This window comes from Colias philodice, chromosome 8 (assembly GCF_061535455.1).
Source record: "Colias philodice isolate Cphi_HAF_F1 chromosome 8, ilColPhil1 Martin Lab GWU primary, whole genome shotgun sequence".
Taxonomy (NCBI): domain Eukaryota; kingdom Metazoa; phylum Arthropoda; class Insecta; order Lepidoptera; family Pieridae; genus Colias; species Colias philodice.
In genome coordinates, this window is record NC_143093.1 from 11742488 (window position 1) to 11755246 (window position 12759).

Here is a 12759-nt window from a genome sequence, read left to right on the forward strand (position 1 = left end):
AATCCTCAAAAGAACCAAATATGTAGTTTATTTTCTAATCTTACTTGTAATATTCCCGGCTGGTCAACGATCCGCCTCTCCGAGGTAGGGTCAGTCCGCTCCTCCGAGTCTTGTTTCTCCTCAGTCTTCGGCACCTTCTTGTTCAAATCTTCCTCCTGTGTCTCCAATAATGGCTGTCGCTTCACACTCTTTACCTCTTGCCCAGTATCTGTGAAATCTATTTCAGGTGATTTCACGTTTGTCATGCTTTTAGACGGCATTACGGTTCTGTAATTCGGTGGGCGTAGTTTGGGACAGCTTTGGCTTTCTGAATCAGAAGATAAACTTTGCGCTGATTCATTTCCCGTTCTAACACTGATCATACTGCCGGAGTACATATTGTGTTTCACAGTTAGTAGGGGACTCGAAGTTGTCGACATGGTCGTGTTAATGCTGTGTGGCCGCGGTTTCGGTTCTATATTCTCGTTTTGTAGAACCAAAGTGTCCTCGCTTCTAGATGGCGGTAAACGGTTGCTATTATTACTCGCGTGGGATCCAGTCGATTTCACGTCGAATTGTGAATTACTGCTCATAAAGTTGTTGCTCATTGCACTAGATTGCGTGTATTGTGAGTCGGCGCTGCCTTTCCGCGCGAATTTGCTGTCGGTGAGGTATTGAGAGCTACTTAAGTTGAGTGTCGATACGGACGCTTGTCGGGGAGCTATACTGAGCTGTTGTTCCGATTTACTAAATTCTGGATGCAAGTTTGCGTGGTTTCCATTCCCCGCCGGGCCCGGCCACGAGCCCCTTCCTGGCGACGTTTTAGTTATTTTTCCATCTCGGCAAGGTATCTGTAGGAGATCTATTTTCAAATTAACATCTCTATCACAACTTCCCGAGTCTGAGCAAATCTGGGACGGCGTCTTTTCGAGTACATATTTGAGCAAAATTCCTGAATTAGGGCCCGCTTTGTCTTTGTCTCGCGCGAAACTGATCAAGTCCATGAGCCACCGCTCCGACTTCCACACCAGGTTCAAACTGTTCTGCAACTCTTCGAGCTTCGTAAGCTTCTCCTTCGTAGTCTGTAGTTCCGTACACGAAAAAGCTTCTCTGTGTGAGTGCGCGGCCATTGCGATGTCGAGTTCGAGCACGCAGCTCAGTTTGCAGTATTTGTGTAGGATGTCTGGGTGGTAGGTCTGCAGGTGGATCATTTCGAAGGCTTGTATCGGCAGACTTAAAAGGTCGCCCCGCTGAAGGAGCATCTCTTTTTGCCCGGGAACAGAGCAGGCCTGCTCCGCGGGGGGGCAGATCATGATGAAGGTGACGTCACTATTGAGCTCGATGACCTCGAGGTCGTATATCCGGTGTGCGAGCGCGTTGTCAGCGGATACGTCCATGTCGCGAAGTAATTTGCGGCACGCTGTAGCAATTTGTTCTAGGAATATTTGTTGAGATTCTGAAGGCTTGTCGTTGCTGTTTATCGATAGATTACTGATCGCTTGGTTGTCCTCCGTTCGGCCGGACTGTGATCTGAGGTACTCCCATTCTTCTCTGTAATAATGAAATTTTTATTAGTTTCTTATATGTAGTTATATTATTTATTTAAATGAATGAGTTGTATATGTACGAGTGTAAGTTTTCGACAGTGAGACAACATTTGACGTCTATCAATTTTATCTTCGAAGAGAGGTAACCTGCTTAAAAACATCTATTAAAATGAATTAATCGATACGGACTTGAAACATTTGTCAATCGAACTTGAAACATGTCAATTTTAAAATTCATCAGGCGAAACCCTGTCCCAGTAATATATGTACTTTCTTTCGTAAATTTAAGGAGCAAAATAAGACAAGTATAATACTTATTCAAAAAAATACAACGCATTTATTAATTTATGATGATGATTTTTATTCACAAGTAATCAATGCATTCGATTCTAGGTGTCAGATTTCGATTTTTAGGGTTAAGAAAAAAGGTTTATTTACACAAAATTGTAGCGACGTCAGTTCTTTAAATCAGAAATTGTTTATTATGCACCTACAGAATGGTTTATCAGTAAAATTAAATTTTAAAATTACTTGTATCGGTCTTTATTATTATAAATATGTAAGCGTAATTGAAAAAAAGTTAAGCATATTTATGTGCAGTTTTAACAAAACGAAATATCATGTTATTCTATGTCGTCGTTACTAGGTTACGTTGTTGAATTTTGTTGAACTGTCAAATGTTGCCTATTAAAATGGCTCTATATATTATAGTTTATATCATTTAAATGTTTTGAAGGAACAGTTATGGTTTAAAATTTATAATATTTACATAAGCTTTTAAAGGTAAGTAATCAACATTGAAATTATATCTCAATTATAAGAATATTTAATATTTTACATTCGAATAAAGCTCGAATATAAATATAATAAAAAGTGAAAACTGAATTTGAATTGTAAACATTATTTAATGGTTAAATATAAAAAGTATTTCGTATGCTTCAAAAAGTATTTATTAAATTAACAGTTAATAATTAATAGTTAATAAATCGCTTAATATACATCTACTGTGTTCTGTTTATCTTAGTTAAAATGACATCGTATTATTTACTTCATAAAGCAATTTAAGATTGAAACAAAAGCGTGTGCACTAACGCGGAGACGTGCGGGTTGTCCCGGACGCGCTGGTGCGGGGTCGCGGCGGGCGCGCTGGCCGGCGCCACGAGCCGCACGGCGTCCACCGAGCTCTGCAGCTTGAGGTAGCCGGCGTACAGGCCGCGCGCCAGCCCCGCGCCGGCCGCGCGGCTGAAGGCCAGCTGCGCGCGCACGGACGCCAGCAGGCGCTCCGCCAGCGAGTCGTCGTCGCTGAGCGGGCGGCGCCGCAGCCGGCCGGCGGGCGCCCAGCGCGCGTTGAGCGCCGGCAGCTTGGGGCCGCGCGCGCGACCCACCAGCGACAGCACCAGCGTGCCGTGCGCGTCGCGCAGCGGCCACGGGTACACCTGCCCTGAGACCACACACAAACACATTTATTTATTACTAACGGTCCGCCCCGGCTTCGCCCGTGGTACATATTTCGCAATAAAAGGTAGCTTATGTTCTTTCTCAGGGTCTAAAAATTATCTATGCCCATCAAAATCGGTCCAGTACTTTATGCGTGAAAGCCATACATATATACATACAAATCAAATCAAATAATTTATTGCATACTAATACATTTTACATATTAAAAACCTTATGCAGGTTTTCCTTTTTATAATATTAGTATAGATTAACCACGGTTACACAAAAACGAGTTGCAAAAAGAGTGTGTGTAAAACACACGTATCGGAAAATAGACTTCTTTGGCAAATTCCAAATGAACAAAATCGTCACCTTACTCCATAACGTAACTGTATTGCCTTAAAATTTTATTTTCAACGAATAAAACTTCAAAAATTATAATGGTACAAGTAATATCTCGATTTACGATACTCTGTTTTGACCATTACAGAAAGATTTAAGTGTTAAAATCTATTCAGTACGTTGTTTAAAACCTATATTGACTGAGTGTCTGCTCTTTAAATCAGTCAATAAGGTTATTGACCAAAAGTGTCGGTCAATAACCTTATTAACTGATTTTGTCAGATAAAATCAGTCAATAAGGATATTGACCGACGCCCTTAGTCAATAACCTTAATAACCATCAATAAAGATATTGACTGGTTCAGGGTTTTGGCTGTAGCATATATAAATGCGTGTCGTCGTACCGAGGTCGTGCAGCGCGAGCGCGGACTGCAGCTGCGCGGCGGCGGCCAGCAGCTTGAGGCGGAAGTGCGCGCTCGGGCCCGCGTGCCGCTCCAGCGCGCCGCGCAGCGCCTTCACCTCCTCCCACGCGCACGACACCTGCACACGCGCACACTGAGTACATTCACACACACACATCCGGCTCGAAGGACCGAACGCAATGTGTCATAAAATAAATAATAAAAAGCCCGTTTATTTCCGATCCACAAGAAAAGTTTTGATACGAGTAGTTTACATACTTATAGCTATTATAAATATAAAAATGTGTGCGTGTACTAGTGTACACACGTAAGAAGTGAAACTTCTTTATGAACTTATTTTTCAAAAAATAATTTACTACATATATGCAACTTTACAGAAATACGTCAAAGATGGTGCGTAACGGAAAAATGTCACAAGTGAAACTTCTTTCTCTAGTACACGCACACATTTTTTATATTCAATTTTGGTTTGGACAACTTCTAAAACATGCACAATGCATCAAATTTCTAAAATATAACATAAACTCAACTGAATATAATTCTTATTATTTTCATCATATTGAAAATATATAAGAACATTTTTATTAATATAAGAGATGAATTCGATAAAGTGAACTTTTACATTTTTATGATAATTTCTTGCGATTTTAACATGTGTAGTGTTTACCTTCATGAGCCAGTGGAAGTCGGTATAGATGCAGGCGGGGTAGGTCTCGTCGACCTCCACGACGGGCAGGAAGTCCTCGCCCGTCACCAGCACCTTGTCCTCGTGGTACAGCACGCACGCCAGGTATACACCGCTGTAGTGGGAAATCATTATGTTATGTAGGTTATGTACTAATAATGTATTTATTCAATGCTTGCAAATTTATTTATTTATTTATTTATTTGATTTACCAACAGTTGTACATCTTATATAAATTATAATCGAATCAGATGGTCAAAATGAATATCTGTACTATGCGATTCAGCTGGATTCAGCTAAAAATAGGAAATTATGGATCATGTCAAATAGTATAAGAAAAATAGATACGATTTTCTACACGTGTATTTAGAGAAGTGTGTCTATAGCATATACATTATACACGCACATACGTGTTTAGCATGCGTGCATGTGCGCGTGCACTCATCACCGTAAATTCTACGCACACACACGCACTTTGTGCGTACTGCACTGTCACTCACCGTCTCAAATTCTTCTGAAACTTAGTATTAGCAGTGAACAACTGGCGTATAGTAGCAGCAGTTTTCCGTGGTGGTCGTGCCGGTGGTGGTGGTGTGGGTCTGCAGCGAGCGGTGGCGGCGGCTGCGGCGAGCGCGTCGAGGCGTTCCGACGCGGTGGAGGGGGAGGGGCGCGGGGGGCGGGACGACACGTCGCGCCAACCTGCGGGGTTCGCTAGTTTTGTAACTGTGGCTAATTCATTTGTGACGCTTCGTAGGGCTATTTAATTTATAGAGAAACTAGCGGTCCGCCCCGGCTTCGCCCGTGGTACATATTTCGCAATAAAATGTAGCCTATGTTCTTTCTCAGGGTCTAAAGATTGTCTGTGCCAAATTTCATCAAAATCGGTCCAGTAGTTTATGCGTGAAAACCATACATACATACAAACCTTTCCTCTTTATAATATTATTAGTATAGATTAAGGGCAAGGTTGAATGATTTGTGACACATTGTAGGGTTGTTAAAGTGCGGGTTTTATGGATTAATATGTCTTGCACAATTAAAGATTTATTTTCTAGAAGGAAAAAATCTTGTATAAATATTACAGATGGCATAATATGATTGAATAATCGATAATATACATATAATGTGATATAACTGCGATTATCTGAAAACGTGATGCAACTATTAGACAGCTATTTACATGTAAAAAAACATGAACATTTTTACGTGTAAATGAACTTTAGTCCCATCCTATCAATTCCATTATTTAAAAAGGAATTAAATGCTTGCTATGAATAATACTCACTGCTCGGCACAACGCTCCGCGGCACGGACACAGTGCTCGGTCCCCAGCCCTTCAGGTTGCCAGCGGACACGCGGAAGAAGTACCGGCGGCCCCTCGTGAGGCCGGACACCACTACCCGGCCCCCGGTCCCACCCTTCCCGGTGAGGGAACACGCCGGGACCTCGCGGGTGCCACACACGTTCGAGAAGTCCGCGCGGGAAGACCACTCCACTGGGAAACGAATTTATTCGTTACATACGTGAACCTTAGTTTGATTGTTTAGTCACTATTGCACTCTGATATAAATAGTACATGATTTAATTTAAAAATTATTATAATATTAACTGGAAATCGAATGACACAAAATGAGAAAAAAAAATGAGATATTTTTATGAGGATGTAATATTTGATGAAATATGAAATTAGAAGGACGATCACACACTTCTTGTTTGTGTGTCTTTTACCATTCTACTTAGTGAGTAGGGACGATGGCGGTTGCGACGTATTACAATATGAAAGATGGTGTGCAGGATGAAGTATATGGTATATATGGTTTTGTGTGTGTGTTGGTTGTCGTGCATGTATATTGTGTATGTTTTACAAATTTTTACGTGCATGTGTATTATTTTTATCACTGACTAGTACCGCTTCTTGCGTTATGAATCATGTGTAAACGTGGTAGGTCCATCTCTGTGTGTCCGCACCGTACCTCGATACTTGGTGACGATGGCACTGTGTGGTGCGGGCACGTCGAGGCGCACGGTGACGGCGTGCCCCCCCTCCACCTCCAGCGTCGGGCCCGCCCCGCCCCCCGCCACCCGCGCGCTGCCCCACCCGGATACTAGCCGCCTGCAAATAATAAAAAAATATATTTCAAACAACAGTCAAAACACAGATTATACAAAATAAAAAAAATGTGTGCGTGTACTAGTGTACACACGTAAGAAGTGAAACTTCTTTTTGACCTTATTTTTCAAAAAATAATTTACTACATGCAACTTTACAGAAATACGTCATCACGCGTGGTAGGGATAAAAACAAGATGGCCCGTAACGGAAAAATGTGGAATGGAACGTGGATAAAATGTTACACTAAATTTTTTTCCAACCCCGATAAAGAAGTTTCACTTCAAAAAAAATACAGCAAAATTCGATCTTCAATTAAAAGTGTGTAAAGTGTATGTGTAAGTGCTCACTTAAGTGTCCGATGCCGTCGGTCCCAGTGCTGCGCTTGCTTGTCTTTCTCCGACGCGCTCCCCGCGCAACCTGTGGTACCCGCTTGGCCGCTCGCTGATGATCTGTAGTAATTAGAAGTAATTAGAAGTATTATTTAGAATTTATATGAGGGTATTCTTAAGATAACTTAAAATGTACTTTGTCTATTATCTGTTAATATAATTAGTAGTTTCACTATGAACGATGCTCACTGCAAATGTTTTTTTAGTAAATAGTTTTTAAGCCTGTTTGTGTCAATTCCAAGTTGTGAACAAAAAAAATTTTTTTTATATTTTTTAGCTCCTCTGTGTGTGTGTGTGTGTGTGTGTGTGTGTGTGTGTGTGTGTGTGTGTGTGTGTGTGTGTGTGTGTGTGTGTGTGTGGTGTGTGTGTGTGTGCACTGACCGTGTGGCGTCGTGCGCGGTGCGGTCGGGCGTGGCGTCGTGCAGGCGCGCCTCCGCCTCGCGACACAGCCGCCGCAGGTGCGCGCCCAACGCCTCGGGGCTCTTGACTGCATTCACAATATATTATAAAATTAATCATTTTAACATTCTCAAACAAACAAACAAAAATACTTTATTGTGCACCAGGACATAAAAATTACAAAATCAAATGTACAAAAAATTCTCTGTTAAATAACATGCTATATTTTTTACGATAACATGCATTTCCAAGGCATTTCATACCAACAGATTAAAAATTACGATTTTTTTAAGATGTCACTTAATTCCCAATAAAAAAAGATATGAATCAAAAAAGCAACATGCATTTCATTTTTTTTCACAAATTTTTTATGTATAAGTAAGTTATTGGATTTTGCTTTGCTCAGAGTAAAAAATATTACATATATCAATATGAGCCATTTATGAACACTAAAAAATATTCTAAAATTGACATTTCATATAAAAATGCACAAGCTAAGCGAAGCTAATTTAAATTTTCCGTCGGACACATAAATATCTTCTTTTAATTACATACACATCTGCACTCTGTTTAAAAGCGTTTAAACAAGTTTTTATCGCAAAACATTGAGTATGTATGTACCAAACTTTCTTAACATGTCGTCCAAGTGTGTAAAAATAAAGCCAGAAAAAGGTTTAATCAGGTAAAGCCAATAAGACAGTAAAGTGGATCGATGTTGTTTGTGTAGCCCTTGCCCTCGTCATGTTTGTTGAGGCGACCAGCCCCGAGCTACTTACACACTAAGGAAATTCATTGTAAGTTCAGAATGGTTTAGTTTATGCTTGTTGGTGTTTGAATGCAGTTTACCTAATACGTAACTGCTTCTTCTGATTATTATATTGAAATCTAAAATATTGTTTCCATTTTGCGTAGATACATGACTTGTTCAAAAGGTACCTATGATCGCAACCAACATAGAAGCATTTTGTGATATAGCTGTGTTTTAGGAAGTGAGCTGGATTTTTTTGCCATGATCATTTTGGTTTGCAATGAAAATTTCCATATTTTTAAAACAATTTGATCGTAATATTGTACTGAGCTCAAAATCAGTTCTATTTTTCTATCCAAAAGCATGATGACTGATAAGTCCACACTATTAACATAAAACTACAATCTAACTCACACTGGTTCCCCTCCTTGGCGCCGAACTCCATGAGCATCTTGGCGAGCGGCCGGTTGCCCGTCAGCACCGCCACGTCGAGGGGTGACAACCCATCTGTGTTAACGCTGTAAATGTAAGAGATTTTGGTAAGAAACCTAAGGATAGTGTCCAAATATACTACTTAGGAATGTTTTAAGTTCCTTTTTTGACGCTCAAAGAGTTTTTTCCTGTCACTGTATTTCTATTAAAATTCTTATTAAATTGGTATCTAATCTTTTTTATTAAGCTTTTGTTTAACTGTGTCTTAGAATGAGATGAATTTGATGTGAGGTTAGGTTTATAGGATATTTGGAGGTTACAGGAAAAAAAAAATCATTGAAGTATAGTTCATAAATTAACGAATATCCTTATTTATATTATAATGACTTGCACAAACAAAAGTTTGGAGGGATCTCCCAGCTAATGACATCGAATAGCCGTCTCTGGCATAAGGCATCGTTAAGATAACGAGATATTTTTATCATCAAAATAAGTATAATAAAACACAGCAGACATTTAAAACAGTTGTAAAAGTTTTAAAAGGTTATGACTACTAATATAATATTAATACAGTAAGCGTGGAATCTCTCAAATAAAGTGTGATACTGATATGTTTTGCGTCATCTTTTGTATGAAATTGTGGATTTAAAACATTATTACGACCATTTTTAATGACAGACTTTTTAGCAGTATCCACTTTATAAAAATAAATATTTCAATGAAAACTACCTGTTAACATCGACGTCTGTGGATTCCAAGATGTTCCTAGCTTTGTCGAGGTAGCCATGTTCTACCGCTGCGAATAGAGCTGAAACCGAGAAAATAATACATAAAAACATTGTACTTTCATATTTTACACATATTTTTAATGACGGTACTATACGGACCGGTGGCCGGACAACATAAATATTGTCAGTCTACGTCCGACCGTCAAGCGCGCAACATCCTACCAAAAAGTTTAACAGGATATATGTTTGTGTAGGTAAAGAAAAAATGATGATAAAACTTATAATAAGGAAAAAAATCTAACAAAAAAACTTAAAATAAATAAAAAAAAGAACAAAAAATACCCTGCAGGTGTATATTAACAGCGGCGATCTTGTCAGCTGGTCGCTCCTTCTTGCGCTTGTCGAGGTGCGGGTGCGGAGCGCACGCGCTCAGCGACGGCAGCTCGCCCCCGCACCCCTCCAGCAGCGCGCCGTACTGGAGCTCTATGTGAACGCGGGGAAATAAGTATTAACTAAATAAAAACAAAAATAAAAAAGAAAAGTAAAAAATGAAATTTGAACGTGATGAAAACCTATTACAATATCTAAAGCAATTTTTTGAACCTCGTAAATTTTAGACATATGTAATTATAAAATAAAACATGACTAATTTATAGCTTAAAAATTACCATAAAGAAGGAAACGATTGAAATTATACGTAATTGAAATTTGTACATAATTGAAAATATTTAACAAAATAGTGAAAACCAATTCTGGTACATAATTTGTAAATTGGTAAAGTACATTTTAATTAATTCCAATAAAATTAATATAACGATAGCCTACTAAGTGAAATCGGTGTTATATATTATTAAATTAATAGGGATAATACTTGTTAAAGGAAAATTGCATTGACGTCAATTCGAACCTTGAACATAATATTATGTACGTAAAATTAATAAACCATAGAAGTCGCCAAAACAACCAAAGAACTCCGTAGTTAACAATCTTCAAGTTAAGAAACCAAATAAGTGTGGCCTTTAACATTTACATAATGCGCATTGAACACCGAATTATAACAATTATACAGGGTGTACCAAAAAGTAGTGATGAACGGAAGCTGAGAGGTAGAGGACCTAAAGGGCTATCCGAATCACCCCCATGTATGTTATGCGATTTTTCGTATTTTCGGAGTTATGACGTTTTTTTCAATTTTTCACCTATCGCCGAGTACGATGATATTTTCACTCATGCTGACGTCAATGATTGCGGAAGATGCTTGATTTTTTTTGTGTGCTAAGCTGAAAGATAGGCCAATTCAGTATGGTAACATTTACTATCGTTAGATCTTTGAATGGAATAAAAAAAAGAATTAAATGGCAAGAAAGATAAAATTACCCAGTATGTTCACCACTTCAAGGGCCCGTAAAAAAATAAAATCACATAAAAAAAGTTTTCCGTTTGACTTTTAAAAACTTGCTCTATCTATCAGATAGCTACCCTGAAAATTTCATTTAATTATTCAGAAGGCTTCAATCGAAAAATTTAAATCTAAATGTGGTAAGTGCAAAAATTGAATTAACTTGATGATCATTAAAACCAATAAATAGGTGTTTAATTACCAGAAATTTTTAAAATAACCCCGCTGTTGCTCAATGCAAGTGCGACATCACCGTAAAAATTTGTCTTTTAAATGTCTGAATGCCCTTTTATCATTTTTAATGGTTTCTTCTGCTACTATGAATTTCCGGGTTATTTCGTTCAAATTGTGGCAGTCTCTCGTCTTTGTAGTATCCCCACGGAAAAAAATCAATAGGGTTTATGTCCGGGGACCGTCGAGGCCAGGCTAAAGGGCAAAGATACCCTGAAAGATGGATTGGTCGTTGCAGCCTGCGCATGCGCCGGTGATGTCTGCCTTAAAGCCTGGCCTCCACGGTCCCTCGACCTAAACCCCATTGATTTGTTTCAATGAGAATACTAAAAAGACCTCGGCTACTTGAGAAAATGTCACAATTTGGACGAAATAACCCGGAAATTCATAGTAGCAGAAGAAACCATTAAAAATGATAAAAGGGCATTCAGACATTCAAAAGACAACTTTTTACGGTGATGTCGCACTTGCATTGAGCAACAGCGGGGTTATTTTAAAAATTTCTGGTAATTAAACACCTATTTATTGGTTTTAATGATCATCAAGTTAATTCAATTTTTGCACTTACCACATTTAGATTTAAATTTTTCGATTGAAGCCTTCTGAATAATTAAATGAAATTTTCAGGGTAGCTATCTGATAGATAGAGCAAGTTTTTAAAAGTCAAACGGAAAACTTTTTTTATGTGATTTTATTTTTTTACGGGCCCTTGAAGTGGTGAACATACTGGGTAATTTTATCTTTCTTGCCATTTAATTCTTTTTTTTATTCCATTCAAAGATCTAACGATAGTAAATATTACCATACTGAATTGGCCTATCTTTCAGCTTAGCACACAAAAAAAATCAAGCATCTTCCGCAATCATTGACGTCAGCATGAGTGAAAATATCATCGTACTCGGCGATAGGTGAAAAATTGAAAAAAACGTCATAACTCCGAAAATACGAAAAATCGCATAACATACATGGGGGTGATTCGGATAGCCCTTTAGGTCCTCTACCTCTCAGCTTCCGTTCATCACTACTTTTTGGTACACCCTGTATAGTTAGCTAAATAAGCCGATACATAATTAAGCCTTATTAGAAACAGTCCAACTGGATGATTGATCCGTTATCTACGCTTCGAGTTGATTGAGATCTAGTGACCCTTTAATCTACCCAATTAACATAAGTGTACTGATTAAAGTGTCCACCTTATCCGTCTTATTGCACGCCTCATAAGCGAAGCGTTGAGGTGGGTACTACTGTCACTTCGCGCAAAACATCTGATTTTTCAAACTTAAAATGTCTTTATGTATCATACATTGCACTTGTAAGATAATACATACACACACATATTAAGAAAAAACACTATTTTTAACATTCATGATATTTTTGATGTCATTTTTGTTATTTAAACTAGTTAAAAAACAGTTTAAAAAAGTTCTGTCTTGGACGTCCGTGTGTCTGTATGTGCGGAGGATTTTCTTGTTAACACGATAGCGACCGAAATACTTTACTAATCGAGTCTTTTTTTTTCTCTTACGCTTGAGTATGCTCAGGAATAGAACCCTTTCATTTTTCAGGGTCTGATTCGATGTGGTTTAATTGTTATTAAATAAACAAAAATAATAATTAATAAATAATTATTAAAAAAATTATGAGGCGTGCACTTTTGGATTTTCCAAACTATTTATTAATATATGCTAAAAACAATTTTTGGCAATATAGATTTGATTATTTCTAAAAAAATATGTTTTAAAGATGTCCGTTGAGTTTAAGGAAATGCTCAAGGATAGAAACCACGTTATACCTTATCCAGTAAAAATAATGATTGAAAACTGTAATGTTTTTGCTAAAATAAATTGGGAGGACGACTACCAAACAATGATATAACTATTATGATGTAGCTTTTGCTTTAACTGTACCA

At 38.2% G+C, this 12759-nt stretch overlaps 1 protein-coding gene and 1 long non-coding RNA gene across 4 annotated transcripts in view; one reads left to right on the plus strand and one right to left on the minus strand.

Annotated features, from left to right (window-relative positions):
- LOC149486837 (uncharacterized) overlaps positions 1 to 12759 on the plus strand; it is a 332103-nt gene that overhangs the window by 229915 nt on the left and 89429 nt on the right. The window lies entirely within an intron of this gene.
- wake (ankyrin repeat and fibronectin type III domain containing protein wide awake) overlaps positions 1 to 12759 on the minus strand; it is a 55611-nt gene that overhangs the window by 816 nt on the left and 42036 nt on the right. For all 3 annotated transcript variants that reach the window (XM_089698468.1, XM_089698467.1, XM_089698469.1), the window contains 12 exons: positions 9563 to 9703; positions 9222 to 9300; positions 8475 to 8578; positions 7295 to 7400; positions 6872 to 6973; positions 6386 to 6525; positions 5698 to 5907; positions 4913 to 5111; positions 4395 to 4527; positions 3710 to 3845; positions 2619 to 2967; positions 45 to 1530 (listed from right to left, as the gene is read on the minus strand). In XM_089698468.1, coding sequence (XP_089554594.1) covers positions 45 to 1530; positions 2619 to 2967; positions 3710 to 3845; positions 4395 to 4527; positions 4913 to 5111; positions 5698 to 5907; positions 6386 to 6525; positions 6872 to 6973; positions 7295 to 7400; positions 8475 to 8578; positions 9222 to 9300; positions 9563 to 9703 — 3185 coding nt within the window. The remainder of the gene's footprint in view (positions 1 to 44; positions 1531 to 2618; positions 2968 to 3709; positions 3846 to 4394; positions 4528 to 4912; positions 5112 to 5697; positions 5908 to 6385; positions 6526 to 6871; positions 6974 to 7294; positions 7401 to 8474; positions 8579 to 9221; positions 9301 to 9562; positions 9704 to 12759) is intronic.